General features: G+C 53.9%; 8 protein-coding genes across 8 annotated transcripts; 4 read left to right on the plus strand and 4 right to left on the minus strand.

Annotated features, from left to right (window-relative positions):
* Positions 1 to 1423: 1423 nt before the first annotated feature.
* Positions 1424 to 1924, minus strand: SETTUDRAFT_21671 (uncharacterized protein; the record flags this gene model as incomplete). Its single annotated transcript, XM_008029856.1, has 1 exon — positions 1424 to 1924. One exon carries the CDS (start codon positions 1922 to 1924, stop codon positions 1424 to 1426), a length of 501 nt encoding a protein of 166 aa, XP_008028047.1.
* A 433-nt stretch (positions 1925 to 2357) lies between these two features.
* Positions 2358 to 3382, plus strand: SETTUDRAFT_21672 (uncharacterized protein; the record flags this gene model as incomplete). The annotated part of the gene is made up of 4 exons (XM_008029857.1): positions 2358 to 2393; positions 2456 to 2559; positions 2621 to 3054; positions 3237 to 3382. The coding sequence occupies 4 exons, from the start codon at positions 2358 to 2360 to the stop codon at positions 3380 to 3382; spliced, it is 720 nt and encodes a 239-aa protein (XP_008028048.1).
* A 910-nt stretch (positions 3383 to 4292) lies between these two features.
* On the minus strand, positions 4293 to 5572 carry SETTUDRAFT_21673 (uncharacterized protein; the record flags this gene model as incomplete). Its single annotated transcript, XM_008029858.1, has 2 exons — positions 4293 to 5464; positions 5512 to 5572. The coding sequence occupies 2 exons, from the start codon at positions 5570 to 5572 to the stop codon at positions 4293 to 4295; spliced, it is 1233 nt and encodes a 410-aa protein (XP_008028049.1).
* A 1568-nt stretch (positions 5573 to 7140) lies between these two features.
* On the plus strand, positions 7141 to 8994 carry SETTUDRAFT_164506 (uncharacterized protein). The gene is made up of 5 exons (XM_008030458.1): positions 7141 to 7238; positions 7287 to 7645; positions 7702 to 8191; positions 8242 to 8613; positions 8666 to 8994. The coding sequence occupies exons 1-5, from the start codon at positions 7200 to 7202 to the stop codon at positions 8744 to 8746; spliced, it is 1341 nt and encodes a 446-aa protein (XP_008028649.1). The 5' UTR covers positions 7141 to 7199; the 3' UTR covers positions 8747 to 8994.
* A 1068-nt stretch (positions 8995 to 10062) lies between these two features.
* SETTUDRAFT_164507 (uncharacterized protein) lies at positions 10063 to 11241 on the plus strand. The gene is made up of 2 exons (XM_008030459.1): positions 10063 to 10477; positions 10649 to 11241. The coding sequence occupies exons 1-2, from the start codon at positions 10195 to 10197 to the stop codon at positions 11068 to 11070; spliced, it is 705 nt and encodes a 234-aa protein (XP_008028650.1). The 5' UTR covers positions 10063 to 10194; the 3' UTR covers positions 11071 to 11241.
* Positions 11242 to 11495: 254 nt separating this feature from the next.
* On the minus strand, positions 11496 to 13513 carry SETTUDRAFT_164508 (uncharacterized protein). Its single transcript, XM_008030460.1, has 5 exons — positions 13413 to 13513; positions 13271 to 13360; positions 13179 to 13219; positions 12555 to 13126; positions 11496 to 12489 (listed from the first exon to the last, which is right to left on the minus strand). Exons 1-5 carry the CDS (start codon positions 13490 to 13492, stop codon positions 11635 to 11637), a joined length of 1638 nt encoding a protein of 545 aa, XP_008028651.1. The 5' UTR covers positions 13493 to 13513; the 3' UTR covers positions 11496 to 11634.
* A 500-nt stretch (positions 13514 to 14013) lies between these two features.
* Positions 14014 to 15997, minus strand: SETTUDRAFT_164510 (uncharacterized protein). Its single transcript, XM_008030461.1, has 3 exons — positions 15754 to 15997; positions 15012 to 15697; positions 14014 to 14964 (listed from the first exon to the last, which is right to left on the minus strand). The coding sequence occupies exons 1-3, from the start codon at positions 15983 to 15985 to the stop codon at positions 14182 to 14184; spliced, it is 1701 nt and encodes a 566-aa protein (XP_008028652.1). The 5' UTR covers positions 15986 to 15997; the 3' UTR covers positions 14014 to 14181.
* A 382-nt stretch (positions 15998 to 16379) lies between these two features.
* On the plus strand, positions 16380 to 17268 carry SETTUDRAFT_139274 (uncharacterized protein; the record flags this gene model as incomplete). The annotated part of the gene is made up of 2 exons (XM_008030462.1): positions 16380 to 16659; positions 16713 to 17268. The coding sequence occupies exons 1-2, from the start codon at positions 16409 to 16411 to the stop codon at positions 17266 to 17268; spliced, it is 807 nt and encodes a 268-aa protein (XP_008028653.1). The 5' UTR covers positions 16380 to 16408.
* Between the last annotated feature and the right edge of the window lie 135 nt (positions 17269 to 17403).

The raw sequence follows: 17403 nt of genomic DNA on the forward strand, positions 1-17403 counted from the left end.
GTCTTATATAGCCCTTCGGGCTGAAAAAGGACGTTAAACTAGAATAATAATAATAATAATAATATAAGTAGTGTCAGGCCCGTCAACATCACGTGAGACACCAGATCCTCTCATGAACGTGTTCTTAATCACTGTATATTATAATATTTTTTTTTCTCCTTTTTGCGCGAATTCAAGTCAGATCACACACATGAATCATATAGCTTAAAATTTCGACAAGCTCCTTTCACCTGTCAGCTTCACAAATAATCAATCATTTAATAGAAGTAACAACAATCCATCGCGATTTACAGGGGAAACCAAACCGAAATCAGACCACCACCCGCCTAAATGCTAATGGCTGAATAGCTGTTTGACGGCAGATAGAGTGGCTGAGACAAGGGTCCCTCCCCCCCCTGTTGCCAACTGATCTTATTACAGCTACAAATCATACGGCCCAAAATCCTTCTAGTCTATATATATCATAATGTCCCCTACTATGACCCTTGTCCTCACGTAATATTTTAGCGCCCACATACGCCATGTAAAATAAAAAAACACCGACTGCCAAGCATGTGTGTGTGTGTGTGTGGGAGAATTCTCCACATCCACTTTTTTTCCCCCCACGATGCTTGGTATTGCTTTTTTATGCTTAGCTTGGATCATAAGTAGGGGGGGGGGTTTCAGATAGTCCCCTGTACAAAAAAAGGGGACACTTTCCAGGACTAGCGAAACCCGACTACCTGGAAATACGTAGTATATATGTACCGTGAGCTCTAGCTGGGATAGGACATCACGCTATTAGCCAGTTGATAAGTTACAGCAGCTATCCTTTTATTGGGCAATCTGTAATATACTAGTCTATTTCCTTGACTTGCTATTTGTTGTGTTGGATAGAGAGCTACTTGATAAAGCGCTAAGTAGCGTATTCTATCAGCTAATCTCATCAACCACTACATTTGGCGCTAGACAGGCGTCCCCGTCTTAGCTGGAGCTCACTGCGGGACAAAGGCGTGTGTGCACGTATAATATTCCCTTTTGCTTTTTCCGCAGTTGCTCCATGGAGCTAGCAAGTTAGCTGATTCAATGCCGCATCGACATGTACACATCACACCATGCATGGCCCATGTATGTGGAGTGGTGACAGGCATTGGCGAGGATACGAGGTGCTTATGTACGACTAGAACCCACATGAAATGCTTGATATGTTGATATATATGTGTGTATGGTATATATGTATGTACGTATTCCATGCCTATTTCCCTTGTTTCCATTGTACAGGAAAGTGAACCCGCTAGAAGCAACATCCAGACCCATGCTGCATGAAACGGAAGGATGCTATTCTATAGCCCGATGCAGTTTTTGAAGAGCAAATTTATCCACAGCTTTCATCCCCCCTGCCAAGTGATAGTAGGACTGTTGTAGCGTTGGAAAATCTGACCACTTAGAGGTCACGTATCCAGTCTTTCAGACTAGCAATGCTCGATCGTCGCCTTCTCCTCGAACCACTTCCATCGCTTGAGACATCGAAGCTTCTTCTGCCGCTATCCACACTCCGCCGCCCCTTGCTCTCTGTGTCAAGGACCACGACTAGAACCGTGCAGTTGTCTGCACCCTTTGATTTGCCTTCTCTTTGCGTCAACTTGTCCGCGATTTCCTTGGCGTCGTTGCCCTGCTGCCACCAGTCTACAGCTAACCGTGTGGCGTCTTCGGCTTCATTTGTTCCGCCCACACCATCAGATGCCAGCAGGACCAGGGACTGGCCTTTGAGAGTCCGTACGGCGAAATGTGCTTTGTTAGAGACAAGGTCATGTTTTGCAGACCTTCCTGGAGCAAGGCCAGTTTCAACTCCCGCAAGATCTGAAAGGTCGTGACCCGCCAGACGGTTTACCCGCGGCTTCTTCAGATGTAAATCGCCGAGAGCGCGGGGCGCGTTTTTAGTCATGCTGCACCCGAGGGGGGTTGGTTGATGTGCTGTCGACGTCGAGGGCGATGCCGTAGCTGGTGGAGGCTGAGCATCCCGAGGCCGCTGGTTCAGTGCCGTATTGGCATTGGTATCGTCGTGCCGTCCCCGGGCCAGGACCAGTGCCAGCACCAGCACCCGTGGCAGCGTGAATGTGTGGGCAGGCGGACGCGAGGGTGATTGGCTCCGTGGAATCGCCAGGGCATAAATGCATGCATGACGTCGTAGCGGCCGTGTCGCAAATCGCGCGCCGCGCCCAGTTGCCACAGCCGCAACTGCTGGGCATGCCTTGGCAAATGACGACGTGAAGGCCTGTCTGTAAAAGCAAATGCGAGCCCTCTCCTGGCCGCCTGCACCGCCAAAAGCATCCCGCAAAAAGCAACTTGGTCTCGTCTAGTATTACAGTACATACACCATGGGCGTCAACATCATCGACGTCGGCGTCAGCAGGGTGCGCACCATGCTCCTTGCGCACACGAGTTTGGCCGAGCCGCCTCGCTAACGTCTCCACAGATATCAGGTGCTCGCGAGTACCAGGAGGACCGCTATGTGACTCTGCTCCCCGGCTCCCTCAAGTCGCGAAAGGAGCTTGCTATCTTTGCTGTATATGACGGACAGTAAGCACAACGTGGAATAGGGACCGATTGCCGCCCTCAGGCTGACCACGTTCCCCAATAGTGGAGGCGCCGACGTCGTGAACCATGTTGCCCAGCATCTCCATACTCACTTGGAACAACACTTTACAAATCCAAAGGCCGCTAATGCTACCGAGTACAAGCACGCCATCCAATGCGCCCTGCGTGCCGTGGATCGTGAACTTTCGCGCGCCGACCTGGACGGCGGCTCAACAGTGACCCTAGTCCTCGTCGATACCAAGCAGAATCTCCTCGTGCAGGCAAATCTCGGCGACAGCCATTGCTACTTTGCCGACCATGATGCTCAATCTCCCCAGTCCTTGTCTCCTCACTCGCCTACACGGAATAATTCAACCACAAGCCAGGCCGGCTGGAACGTCGAGCCACTCAGCGTAGAACACACACCAGACAGCCCCTTGGAGAAGCGGAGGATCGAAGAATCCGGCGGTGAAATCAACTACACATCTGGCATCGCCCGTATTGGTGGTGTGAGCATGTCATGGCATGGGCACGTGATGCGCTCATTTCCATGCCCCCCCACCACCATGGACCCTGTCAGCGTCTCTCTACCATCGACACAGATACATGTCGCCTTTCCCCCCCAACAAACCCATTCGTTATGTCATGGCGCCTATCCAGCCCCCGCTGTAGGCACTCAGTTGGAAGAGACACGCCCTCTGGAGCCCGTGTGGGTGCGCCCTCACCCCCAACCGCCATGGAACTCTCCATGCCTATGCGAAACAAGTTCCGCGACCCGTGGGGTGGAATAAATGTCGCAACCGCTCTGCACTGCCTCAAACACTAGGTAAACACATGCAGAGACACCTGTCTTGGGGCCTCCCGGCACATCCCAGCTTGGCCTTGCCTACCGCTCTCTTCTCTCGGTTCCCTGCGGCATTAATGTAAATGGAGCAACGTCGTGTGACGCTGCGAAGACTGTTGGACCTCATTAGATAATGCGAATCCTCTACATGTTGCACTTTTGCATCCAGACTCGTCAAGACCGCCATGCGTTGGGACTGGCGGTGTCGGTACAGCTTCGAAGTCTGAAGTTTGATAAACTTGAACAATGTTATCCTTTTCATATATTGTTTTTGTGTACACTTATTCAAGAATTATTTCTCAAAAGATGTGGAGGCGCAGTAAGCTTTATTATCGTCACCCTCATTTTTTTTACCTCCACATACACGTTTTGCGCTCTTTTATTTCCTAATCAAGCTTACCTACCAACACCTGGCTAAAGACTCTATTTGTTAAACATGACCAAAATTATCAAAGACGTAATTGATTGCAACTTTGAATAACCATTTTTTTTAAAGTTCCGGAACATACAAAGCACGCAGCGGAATACAACACCCGCCAGACCCCGCACCCGTCCAGCCTACACCGCCTCATCTTAGCACACATAGAATATACAGCTGCCTGAAATCGGTAGTCAGGCTCACTAGCAATTCATTTCGTCAATACGAGTACCACCTGCTCGACTGCTGCCTGTTCCATACTAACATCCGCATATAGCCTCACAGTACCTCGTGCGGATTACCGAATTTAGTATATTATTACATCATCAAACGCATATCGCGCCGTCTAGTCGTCCAAAGGACATGTCTTTTTGAGCGTCATTTACACCCTCAGCCTTTGCTTGGTTTGGACATCTTTGTCCCGTGGTAAGAGGCCCGCCTTAAAACGATCGGCATGGCGAAATGCCTCAGGCCTCAGACCCTGTGGACAACGCCACTGGTCATCCATTCTCTTCTCAGCACATCCCACACCCCATTTCCCCTGAAGCCCCATGCCCACTTCTCCATGCGCAAATCCTCCAGCTTCTTCTTCAGCGCGTGCTCATGTGCCTTGTTACCGCCTCTGCGCTCAATCTCATGGAGCAGCTCCGTACATGCAATCTCCTCGCTCATACATGCAACTATTGCAAGGAGGCACTCTTCTGGGTCCAGACCAAAGCCGTATACAAGTTCACGGCAAACCTCTAGGCTCCTCCGGTCCTTGTTGACATGATTTGTCAAGCCACGGGGCACAGATGGGTACTTAACGCCTTCCACTTGGACGCGACACAGTGGACAGGTCCGATACGGGTACTTGGCTTCGTCAATTTTTGGCGTCATCAACCACTGCTCTAGACACGCCTTTCCAACGATATGGCCACAGTACTTTATGCGTACAGGATAGTCGGCAACAAGTTCGTCGATGGAGAATTCGGAAAAGGCGCTGTAAGAGTTCTGGCAGATGGGGCAATACCCGGAGTCACCGTCAATGGCTCCAGTACCGTTTCCGGGGCCGGCAGTGTGTGACAAAGGTATAGCGCATGCGAACTGGTCGATCAGAATCGACTCCACCCTTTCTGAAATCTTCTCAAGCGTATGCAGAAATTTGCTTTCAATTTCTGCCCTCCGCTGCAGGCGCTCGCTATGTGTTTTAGCGATGCTGCTAATATCGCTGAGATTCTTGGCAAGATTGAGATGGAGTACGATCATGAATGCCGCTTGTAAGCGGTCTTTGGGTGAAGGCAGCTCATGGTCTGTAAGAGCCATGTAAAGTCTTTCTTTCTCTGTCCAGTTCTGTTGTTGACCTCGCATTTGCTTCCCCACAGCAAGCGTGAAGGTACCCAGGTCTTGTTGAGGCATCATGACCCTATTGTGATACTCGAGGATGCCAAACAGCCACTTCTGCGCGGCCTGGGCTTCTTGAACCGTGTCTTCATCAGTCATATTCGCGAGCCTCAATCCATGCGCTCTATGGGGAAAGCATTGTCTCTCGAGGTTGCGGAGTTGTGTAGTCGATGTCCAAAGCATGCCCTCTGTCTTATTGTTTTCTTGTGTAAACTTGCGCATGTCGTGAAGATTTCGCATTCGCAGGAGCGCCTGATGATGTACTAGAACGTATTAGAATGCATCATTTGACAGGTTATAATGCGCTTACCTTCTTCTCGTGGTGGTACGTGACCAGTTTGCGCACTGGAGTCATTCGATAGGTTGGACATGACTGCACGAGAAAAGAATGCGTTGTGACTTGATAATGTTGAACGAATGATGTAGGGTGAGAAGGTTTCGGGCCAGCTCGGTATATGCAACTGTTTGTTTGCTCTTGCCTTGAGCAGGGGCGAGTGGGGCAGTCTGTTTGTCCCCCCCACGTGACTGCTTCACGGTTTGAAGTGAGGCGTTAAAGTGAAGGTTGCATTCAACTGTGTGAGATTGTCTCAACACAATGATGCTTGCCAATACCGGAGAAATGGCAGTGAATCGGTGCGTATAATAAGTTGATTAGTATCTTACGGGCCTCTCAGATACCCGATGCTACAGAGCACAGTACGCGTAGGAAGTACATAGCAATTCCCTTTAGGGGACTTGAATGTAAATTATCCACTGCTTAGAGCTTGGAGAGACTGTAGGGACGGTTTTTGGTCAGTAAATTGGCACCAAAGGACAGCACAGCCTCAACAGCGGACTGACGATTCTGATAGGCAGCTGCGGTAGCGATACCTGTAGTGGTGGGACATAGTGGCATTAGGAAGTGGTAGGAAGTGGAAGCAGCTTACATACTCCAAGACCAGAGGACAGGCGCGAAGGATCAGACTTGAGACGCCGTGCCGCAACCCTCCCAACCGCACCACAGCCACGTGGCCTGCAGAGTGATGACTATGGCTTGGCGCCACCAGCCACTGATCAAGGTACTCCTTGTCAGGACTGATCCCTGACCGGGACCACACGAAGCAAAATTTCATCTCATAGGGAATAAACCCTTGTAATTAACAGTGTTTCGCTCAATAGCCAAGCCTAAAAGTACCTTCTCCTTTACCAAACACGACGCACTGTACTTGTCAAACATCTGTTCTATAGCACCCTGTCCCTTACCCGCCAAACCAATCCCCTCAGCATTATCAACAGGGGCCTTATATGATACACACTCAAGATTTTTAACACAGACTTGACGACTCTGCAGCTGAAGATGCAAAAGATCCCAGATTGTCTTAGATCATAGGCAGATATGGAATGTGTCTGAGATGTCAACTCCTGTATCTTCACAGACTTCTCTTTCACCCTCTCGTGCTGTTAATGTGAACATCCTCCTTTTCTTTAATAACAATACATACGATGATGAAGATAGCTAATAAAAAGAAACCAAGTCCTCTATCCCTGCTTAAGATGAGGTTGGTCAACGTGCTTATGTACTTTTCTTTAAGCCATACGCGGCATGTAATTCATTTTATAAGTACTCAATTTAAGAAAGCATTTTCCATGCTAAGTACTCGGTGTGGTGTGAGGGCCTTCCTTCGACTGCACAAGCAGGATCAAGTATCCTGATAAGCTACGTGCATATGCCTTCTCAACTGAACCAACCTCATAACAACAATTCTTAACAGATGATTTCCCAATATAACACCTACGAATGCGCTGCGCGCATAGACAGGTGATGCGTGTGGTACTCAGGACAGAAAGGGACTAGCGTTTGGGGGGCTTGGCACGCGGAAACAGCCGCCCGTACTCTGGCATCAGCGAGACGCGACAGGACGTGGAAACTGATACCCCTCGTTGCCCTTTCGTCGCGAATAATGATCCGATAGCCTTCTCTTTTTGCTCTCCTATCTGCGGCACCTCGGATCTCACACAATGGCGTCTGCCGTCTTCTTTCTCGACCTCAAGGGCAAGGTAGGGCCGCCACAGCCATAGGGACGCTGCGTACTGACGAGTGCATAGACCCTTCTGGCGCGCAACTACCGGGGAGACATTCCCATGTCAGCGGTTGAAAAGTTTCCTGTCCTGCTCAGCGAGGCCGAAGACGAGAGCTCCGCCGTCCCCCCATGCTTCTCCAGCGAAGGCATCAACTACCTCTACATCCGCCACAACAACCTTTACCTGCTTGCTCTCACCAAACGAAACACCAATGCCGCCGAAATTCTCCTGTTCCTGCACAAAGTGGTCGAGGTCTTTACAGAGTACTTCAAGGAACTTGAGGAGGAGAGTATAAGGGACAATTTCGTCGTTATCTACGAGCTGCTGGATGAAATGATGGACTTTGGATACCCGCAGACAACGGAAACCAAAATCTTACAAGAGTATGGCCCTCGGAGTTGCAGTCACACACCGGTATACTTATACAATGTGCGCGCAGGTACATTACGCAGGAATCGCACAAGCTCGAAGTCCAAGCACGGCCGCCTATCGCAGTCACAAACGCCGTCAGCTGGCGAAGCGAAGGCATCCGATACCGCAAAAACGAAGTGTTCCTCGACGTTATCGAATCGCTCAACCTGCTTGTTTCTGCGACGGGCAGCGTCCTGCGGTCTGAGATTCTAGGTGCTGTCAAGATGAAGTGTTATCTCTCAGGTATGCCTGAGCTGCGACTGGGATTGAACGACAAGGCTATGTTTGAGACGACAGGAAGAGCCACACGGGGGAAGGCCGTCGAGATGGAGGACGTTAAATTCCACCAATGCGTGCGATTATCGAGATTCGAAAACGACCGAACAATTAGCTTCATTCCACCCGATGGCGAATTTGAGTTGATGAGCTACCGCTTGAACACACAGGTCAAGCCTCTCATCTGGGTCGAGTGCATAGTAGAGAGCCATTCAGGCAGCAGGATAGAGTACATGTTGAAGGTAGATGTGGCCACCTGTACTCGCGACGACGCCAAACTAACGCTTCACAGGCACGAGCACAGTTTAAGCGACGAAGCACAGCAAACAACGTCCAAATCTCGATACCCGTTCCAGAGGATGCAGACACGCCACGATTCCGGACCAACATTGGTACCGTACACTATGCGCCTGAGACGTCGTCGATAGTGTGGAAGATTAAGCAATTCGGCGGCGGCAAGGAGTTCCTCATGCGCGCTGAGTTGGGATTGCCATCTGTGCGCGGTGACGATGAGAAAGGCGGTGGTATGATGGGAGGCTTTGGTGGCAGCATGGGTGGCGTTGGGGCTGGAAAGGCGAAGAGGCCTATCAACGTCAAGTTTGAGATTCCATACTTCACCACGTCGGGTATTCAAGTGCGGTATCTGAAGATTATCGAACCAAAGGTCAGTGCATGTGGGAGTTGTTCTTACAGATTGATTGCTGACGTTGGCACAGCTGCAATACCCATCATTGCCATGGGTGCGCTACATCACACAGTCAGGCGACATTGCTGTGCGATTACCGGATGTGAACTAGAAGCTGGGCCGTTGGGCGGAGAGGAAGAGAATACCAACATGTTGGAGCGTGACAGGCTGGTGTGCTCCGAGTCGATATGCATTATGACGGCATTTGCGAAGGGCTCGACTGTAGTTCACGCATTCCAAACAAGCAATTCACTCGGATCGTGCCGAATACATGCCTGCACTCGATGCGATGCACATGTACCAAGCTTTCCCACGTCGGTATCATAGGCACAGTAGGTGTACACCGGAATGCAGGTCAGCACATGGATGCGTTGTTTCATGGTCTATTCATGTCTGCAAGAATCCGAGCCTAGACCCGCGTTCCACTTGATACATGTCTTTTTAAATTTGACTGACCTGCATCCTACACAGGCCGCGTAATGGATGCTAGCACTCGTCAGCTGCACGAGCTGCAAGGCCACCGGCAGGGACTCAGGCGCAGGGCACTTGGGGTGAATTTGATTATGTCAGCGTTGTGTCGGCAATTTATCCACCGATGTCTCCGACCGATCGGCGGCCGGGATTCCTACAATGGGCATCCATGAGCACACTTGGTTCACGACTCCACGTCGACTCGACCGTTGTCAGGAACACAATGGCCAAAAAGCAACAAATCGCCAAACAGAACAAGCGAGCGTTTAACTAGGGACGCTGACTCGAGTAGCGAAGATGACGACTGGCACGCACAAACCGGTGTGACACGGCAGCGTCGTCTTTGTTGTCCTCCCGTGTTTTCTCCCCGCTCTCATTCTCCGAAGCATACTCTGCACGCCACGGATTCCGTTTCCAGCACCAGCGTCTCGATGCGATACCAACAGACCCAATCAGGGCCTTGTTTCCAGCTTCCCTTAGCCCAATCAAGCAACTGGCCAAGGCGTCATGGCACGCTGTCGCAAATCGTCACACTACACCGGCAGACGCATAGGGCTGATGTTTTGTCCTGCAGGGCCAACAAACGCCAATGAGCTTGTGCATTTGTCTGCGCCCGCAGCCCCATTGCCGAGACTGTCTACGCAAGTTATCCGGGAACGCGTAAGCATGTAAGCAGGAAGAGCCATCTCCCCTTCTCTTTTCTCTTTCTGTCTTGAGCGCGCGAGCTTTCTCACCTCCAGACACGACTGGCTGGTGATCTTGACCCAGCTCAGCTAAGCTAAGCCCCGCGGGACCCCTCCGGACATGGTCTCGCGACGAGGCATAGTGTACGCCACAAAGGCGTGCCATGGGTCCAAAGGCCGCGTATGTCGCGCATCGAGGGTATTTGAAGGCGGACGTGTCGCGTCTATTCGAGCCGTTGTGCTTATTGCTCCCACATTTATACATATATACCCCATCGCCAAGGCTGAGGAACGTTGTTTCTTTAACCCGCAGCCCCCAGCGACAATCAAGTCGTCAACAAGACGGAAAATCCAAAAAGCCTGTGAATTTTTTTTTTGCTGAAAGAAAAAAGAAAGCCAAGTCAAGATGCGGTTTACCCTCGCAACTGTAGCCGCGCTTGTGGCCCCCATCATCGCAGACACCATTACGCCAGCACCTACAACAACATCAGACGGGTGGTTTGATGGCGTGCCTCCGTGGGCGACTAGCGACCCCGCAAAGTGGTCGTCCATTTACAACTCGCTGCTTTCCGAGGGCAAGATCCCATCGACGTTGACAGCAGTCCCATGGCCAACCGGCAGCTATGGGCCTGGCCAAGGACCCTGGGGTCCAGGACACGGCCCTGGAGGAGGACCAGGTCACTGGGGAGGTACGTTGAATATTTCCATCTATCCATCCATGTTCTTTTTCTTTGCCTGCATACACACCATTATTCCCCACATACCCATACCCATATCCATGCACCCATGCCCCAGAAGAAAAAAAAGCAAGCCCAATTCCCCAAACTATATATCCACAAACTAATTTCCCACACCGACAGGCCCCTCCGGCCCAGGTCCCTGGGGCCCCTCCAACTACGGCCCCTTCAGCGAGTGGTCGACGCGCTCCGACTGGCGCTCCGGGCCGTGGACCGCATGGTGGGATGGATCCAAATGCCCAGCGTCGGACTGGCCGGGCTGGACCGCAGGACCCTGGAGCACCGCCCCGCCGTGGACCAGCTGGGCGGGCTGTACCGCCAGCACCACGGCTACCAGCGTCGTCACAACCACTGTTAGCGGTGTCGTGGCCACGTCTACAACCTACGGATTGCAGGTTGCCGCGGCCGCGGCCGAGGAAGGAAGTGGCAGTGCGAGTGGCAGTGCGACGCCGCAAGCTACCGGGACGAGGGCCGCTGCGGGTCGCGTTGAGGTGGGCTTGGGTGTTGTGGTTGGAGCGGCGGTTTTGGGTCTTGCGGCGTTGTAGTAGCGAGAAAATGCGATATACATTGCAGGTTCTGTGCAAGTATTGCTAGATGAACGAAGAAAGGGGGTTTGAGCAGGGGGTGATCTTTGATTTTTTTTAATGAGATACTATATGAATGCATGAATGAATGAATGAATCAAGTTGATGGCTTGGGGATAGACAAACCTGGTACGGGGGACTATTGATCAGCTTGTTATGACTCGAATAATGATGATGCAAGGATTCTTTCGTCGCCTTGTTTTCTCTTTTATTGGAGCAAGCCTCGCTTTGACATGGCTTGCATGGGTCCAGGTTAAAAGAAAGGGGTATATTAACCCAACAGTTTGGGGAAGCAAGGAAAACTGCTCCACATGCAACCGCCAGACGGATTTGCTCACTTTACTTTTGCAAAGCAGTCCTTCAATGAGACATCGAATCCAATCTGGTTCTGTGACATGTAAACCACGTCTAAACATAAGTGTCGATTAAAATAATAGCAACTGGTATCCTGCTGACATGTTCCTCATCATGTCCAAAACATCACAAAATGAAAACTCTGATCCATAACCTGGCCCCACAGATGTCTCACAAGATGCGATTCATCTTTGCCTTCCACCCCATCTTCTCATTGCTGCCGTTTTCGCCTCCACTCTCCAAGCTGACGCCTTCGTCGACAACACCGCTCTCATCGTAAATCTCGTCCGGGTACACGGGCCTCTCGATGAACGTCTCAGTCGGGGGCGCAATCACCATTTCCAGCAGAAGATAGACGAGTGACGTGGATACGAAACCCAACAGCCATCCAAAAGTATATGGTCTTGAGCCAACGCCCACGTCAATGCTTTTGTTAATTGAGTGGATGAAGCCCGGCATGTTGGGGGCAACTCCAATGAGGAAGGCGACAATGGCGCGCCAGTTGGCACCGGCTGTGTAGCGGTATATGCCGTTGTATTGGTACAGAGCCAACGTGTTGTATTTGCCCTTGTGCACAACCCAGAAATCAAAGACCATGATTGCGGCAATGGGGCCGAGGAAGATGGCGTAGGCCGACATGAAGTTGAGGAAGCTGCCGGCGCTCTCGAGAATCTTCCAGGGAACCAGGGCCCAGCAAAGGACTGCGCAGAGGAGTTGGCCGCGGCGGATGTTGACATATTGCGGAAATAGGGCCGTCAGGTCGTTTGCGGCGGAGAGCGAATTGGCGGATATGTTGACACCCAGGGCGGCGAGGGCAAAGCTGAAAGCGGCGAAGAAGCGACAGGCACGGTTGTCCCAGTGGGCAATGAGTGCCATGGGGTCCCAGTTGATTTCACCATACTTGACGGCGCCGGCAGAAGTGGCGGCGACACCGATAAAGGCGATGAAGGTGAAGACAATGGGAAGGAACGGCACGTAGATGCATTGCCATTTGACCGAGACACGGGAGTAGCGTGAAAAGTCAGACTTTCATATCAGTCAGCGGGGCGCTCTGTGTTTGGGCAAATTGTTTCATGCAACGTGTGGCTTACCTGGTTGACCGAAAGTGTGGCGTAATTTCCGATAACGGCCGTCAAAGACGACAGAAAGCCCCACGAGTAAGCACTGCCTTTCAATGTAGCGGTTTGCTTCCACATGTCGCCGCCGCCGTTGGTCGAGACAAAGGACCAGATCAGAATGGCGATCCATGCAATAGGCACAATGATACTCTTGGCCATGAAGAGCCATCTCAATTGGTTGGGGTGCATGACCAAAAAGGGCAAGCTGCCGAGCCAGAAGAGAAAGAAACTGATCATGGTGGCCGTGTCGATGCCCTGGCTCTTTGGAATGTCGTTCTTCATGGTCAGGAAAGAGGGCCAGATGGCGCCAATCATGACACGGACGGCATTTGCGCCATTCATGTTCTGGATGGCGAACCAGAAGACGGCGAGAATGGCGCGAGAGATGATGGCGATGTACGAACCCCAGAAGCCCCACGAGGCGCGGGCAATGACGGGGAAAGGGACATGGTGCAGAACGCCAATGGCACCGTTAAGGGCAATGACAAAGGATATGATGAAGAAGGCGAGGGCAACAATGCCGAGAGATTCGCGCCAGGTCAGGCCTATAGCTCTGGTCAGACGGGAGCGGGTGCTAGTGGAGGGCGGGGAGCGTACCGATGGCAATGATGCTGGAGGCGAATTGCCATGTTGCCGCGCTAGACGGGCGTTAGCAGTAGCATGGGCCGGGAGATTGGAGGAATGCTTGCTTGAAAGCGTCCGAGATCCAATACGAGATGAAGCTCGTCCCACCCCACTTTCGGGCGTGTCTCGGCACAGGGTCCAAGTCTCTGTTTGTCCTGTCGTGTGTCGGTCAGCGGTTGGAGTTGGAGTGGTGAAAGGGAGCCTTACCAGCGAGCATTGCCCTCGGCAAAGGCACTCTGCGTCTGCTCGACGCGGAGGGTCCAATGCGGCTTCTCGATGAAGGGCATGGCGAAGGGCGTGGCGTAGCGTACCCGGTGATGGTGGTGCACTGTGGGGAGGGGGGATCAAGTGGCCGCGCCCGCCTTGCCGCGTGAAGGCGGCGACCCGCTCCCTTTTATACATGGTGTTGGTGCAGGCTGGGCACAGATGTACGCACGTTTTCCCGTTACGTGCATATCAGAGCCAAAGTATGATAAGATAAGCGGAGACATTGTCTGGCTGGCTGGCGAGTTGGAGTTGGAGGTGGAGGCGGAGGTGGAGGCGTGAATACGGGCGGTGCGAAGGGGTTCGACGACTAGGCCCAAGTCATGGTTCGTAGACACTTGGGGCGGCAGGCGCTGGCGGCCCAATTGACCGCGTCGGTCGCGCCTGCCATTCGCCCGCCGTGGGTGTTGCAGATAAGCATACCCGGTCGGGGCTGGCGCCGTCCCGTTTGGGTGGCGTCTCGGCTCCAGAACACCCCGGACACGCCATCCCCACGCCGCCTGACACACCTCCACTCGCATTTCCCATCCTCACCGTAGCCGCGTCAACGGCCTTTTCACCGTCGCTTCTACACTGCACACATGCTTTGGCTGCTGCCCGTGTTTCTTTTTTTTCTTTGCTCGCTACGTATGCTGCTCGACAGGCGCCTTGCTCGCCCGCCACTACACCTACGTGTCCATTCATTCACTCCTCCATCCCGCACCGTCGCTGTCTAGACATACGCCAACGTGTGGTCGTCCCGCAGAGTCGCGTTCACCCCAAGCGACGCCTCGCCGCCAGCCACTGACGACCCGCTGACGACTAGCTCACCAACAATCTGCTCGTCCGTCGTCTTGAGCTGCGCCGTGTCCTTGACCTTGATCTCGACACAGCTCAGCGGAATGCCAAAGTGGCTATGCTTGTTCGACCCTGTCTCGCCTGTGCGGTAGTCGTAAATGTTCGTCTGTGCCACGGCTCCAGCTACCTTGGCGCTAGTCAGGGCGTACACTACACGGGCCTTGGTGTAGATGCGAAGGTCGGACAGATCCTCCGAGCTCAGCGGGGGGGTGTTCAAGCCCTGTCGCTCAGAAACAAACATTAGACGCAGCCTGCCCGGTGTCGTGCCAATGTCGGCGCGGACGGGCGGGTTCAGCTTGCCAAGCACGTTGTCAGTAGGCAAGCGGCCGGCCGCTAGCATGCGAGACTCGAGGTAGTGCGCCAGTTTCTGCAGGCCGCCCGTCACAGAGCTCTTGGTGGTACTGTGCAGCTTGGCGGCCGTCTCGGCAGACACGACAGTAACAGTGGGCGCAATGGAGCGAGTGGCTAGCGTCAGATCCACGCCTGGGCCCGCTACAGACTGCACGACGACAGTGGCATGTGAAAACAGGGCAGCGAGCGTCAAGCACAGGCAGTACGAGTGGGTAAAGGCATCGACGGGGAGGAACGTGTCCGACGAGTTGAGACGGTGCACTGCTGGGAGAGACGTAATGAGCGCGCCCACGGCAGCAGCAAGGTTCTGTGCGTGTTAGACATGGCGTGATGCAAGGGCCTGCAAGGGCCTACCTGTTGGGTGAACTCGACAATTTCAGCAGAGCTTGCTCCCACCTCTTGCCAGAGGAAGACGACACCTGGGGGCGTCTCCGAAATCGAGGGAAGTGCGGCGCCTCCGTTCTTCTGGTCCTGGACGAGCTCGTGCCAGACAGACACATCGACCTTGCCGCCAATGCCCTCGGGCACCTCGCTCCAGTCCATGTGCCTGCTTGTCTTCTCCACGGTCCAGACGATGGAGCGAAGGCCTGGTACGGCTTGGCTGACATCTGCAAGAGGTACGGAGCCGGCCTCGGCGATCAGCGTGTCGGCGCCCGTCTGGACGAGAAACTCGGTCAGTGTTTGCTGCGGCTGGTTGTACGGGACCAGGATGGGCGTGAAGCCATAGAAGGCGCCGGCGAAGAGGGTGCTGAGGAACTCGAGGCTGTTGGGCAGGTAGACGGCCACGCGCTTTGCCCCGCGATCCTGCAGGTGTTTTCCAACCACAGCAATCTCCTTGGTAACATCATCAATCTTGTGCTCGGTGACGCCGTCCTTGCCGAAGACGGTCACAACATGTGCCGTGCCGCTGGATGTGGCGCCCTTATCGAGAGGAATCTCGCCCATCACACGTCGCCAGATGTCGCGGAGGTCGCCATCCTTGCCAGCAGAGTACATGGGAGCGCCCGGAGGCCGTACGGCAAGACCGGTACGCAGCGGGTCTAACGGAGGGTCAGTTGCTGGCACAGTGCGAGTCGGATAGACGTGGTGAGCATACAGCCATGGGGCGTCTCGGGCGACCTGAAGATGGCAGACTCGCCGGGGTGCCTCACATAGGCAGCCTGTGCCTGGCGTGCGAGCAGCAGCGGGTGCGTGTCGGCGTCAGCGTTGTCGTAGATGACCCAGCCCAGGAAGCCGACGATGGCCAGGGCGATGAGGGTGGAGTAGCCATTCCAGTCGGCCACGAGGCTGGAGATGGCGCCGTCGATCTGTTCTATGAGTCCGGCCATGGTGGGTGTTGGGGTTGCATTGGCATATGGAGAGAGAGAGAGTGTGTGTGAGTGTGAGTGTGTGAGACAAGGCGGCGGCATGCGGCGGGGGTGAGGGTGGCGGTGGGGAGGCCAGGGACCCCTGTCGAGGCTGCAGTGCCCGTCCGCCCATGCGCCAAAACATGGTGGTTGCTGTACAGACATACAGACAACAACCTTTACCTTGTCCATTCACTCATTCACCACCACGCCCCCCCCCCGCCAATATGCCCCTGTAGCTGTAGCTGTAGCCCCGCGTGCCCACCCCCCGAGGATCCCCAGACTAATTACTAACCCAGCAGCAGCAGCAGTGAAGCGTGCGTGACGTTGGCGCTCCGTCCTTTTGCGCTCCCCCCCCCCAAGCCCAAACAAACAACAGCCGCAGAGCTTCGAGTCCCGCCCGCCATGTCGCTCGCAAGAAACGCGCAGACGGCGACGCCCCCAATGCCTTCAACGCCATCCGCCCAGACTCAGCAGCAGCCCACGCCAAACGGGGCATGGCGACATCCGCAGTTTGACGAGATTGCGCGTCGCCAGTACGCTACCGTATTCGACGAGCGCAACGTCCGAGCCATCGTGCTCAATTCGGGCCTGCTGTTTCTCTCGATATACGGTCGCGGTGTCACGGAAAAGGTGAAGCTGCTCGAGTACGCAGCGTGAGTAGGGTCGGTCCCAGCAGCACGCGATGCGACGGCTAACACGACACCAGGACTCCGATCCATGCCCTGGCCAGAGCAGTGCCCTTCAGTGCATGGGCCATAGTGCTTGTCCGCCTCGTCTTCGCCGCCAACATAGTCATCGCCTTCCTCCCCCTCGTCCGCCGCTACTACCCCGACGACATCGCCGACATACCGCTTACGCCCTCGCAGCGCGCGTCCATGGGCCTCAAGACCGACGTCCATGCACCGCCGACCCCGGGCTCTGCCTATGCCTCGCCAAACTACGTTACCCCGCCGCGCTATCAGCGTTCGACGCCGCGCAGCAACAGCTTCAGCAACCCCGACTATGGTTCTCCTCTCAACGGCAGCCCGCGCCCCAACCTGGGAAGGTCGACTTCTTCAAACTCGCCTTTTAGTCTCAGTGGGTCGGCGACCCAGCGGCTGCACTATGGAAACTCGATGAGCAGCAGTTTGTTTGGCGATAGTACTAGTAGTGCGACACCAGGCACCCCTACACCATCGACAGGCAAGGCCAGCGTGGGGTTGAACAATAAGTGGCTGTACGAGAAGCGAAGGGACAGCCCCAAGAGCAACCTCTTCTTGTGAGGCGGTAAAATAATGGCACCGGGTGAACGGAGAAGAAGGATACGTCATGTGTGGGAAGAAACATGGACGCTGTATACCCAGATATATTGCGCAGGCGTTTGGAACGGTTTGTCTTAGTTAGCGTAGCTTCGAGGT

This window comes from Exserohilum turcica (assembly GCF_000359705.1).
Source record: "Exserohilum turcica Et28A unplaced genomic scaffold SETTUscaffold_4, whole genome shotgun sequence".
NCBI classification, from domain to species: domain Eukaryota; kingdom Fungi; phylum Ascomycota; class Dothideomycetes; order Pleosporales; family Pleosporaceae; genus Exserohilum; species Exserohilum turcicum.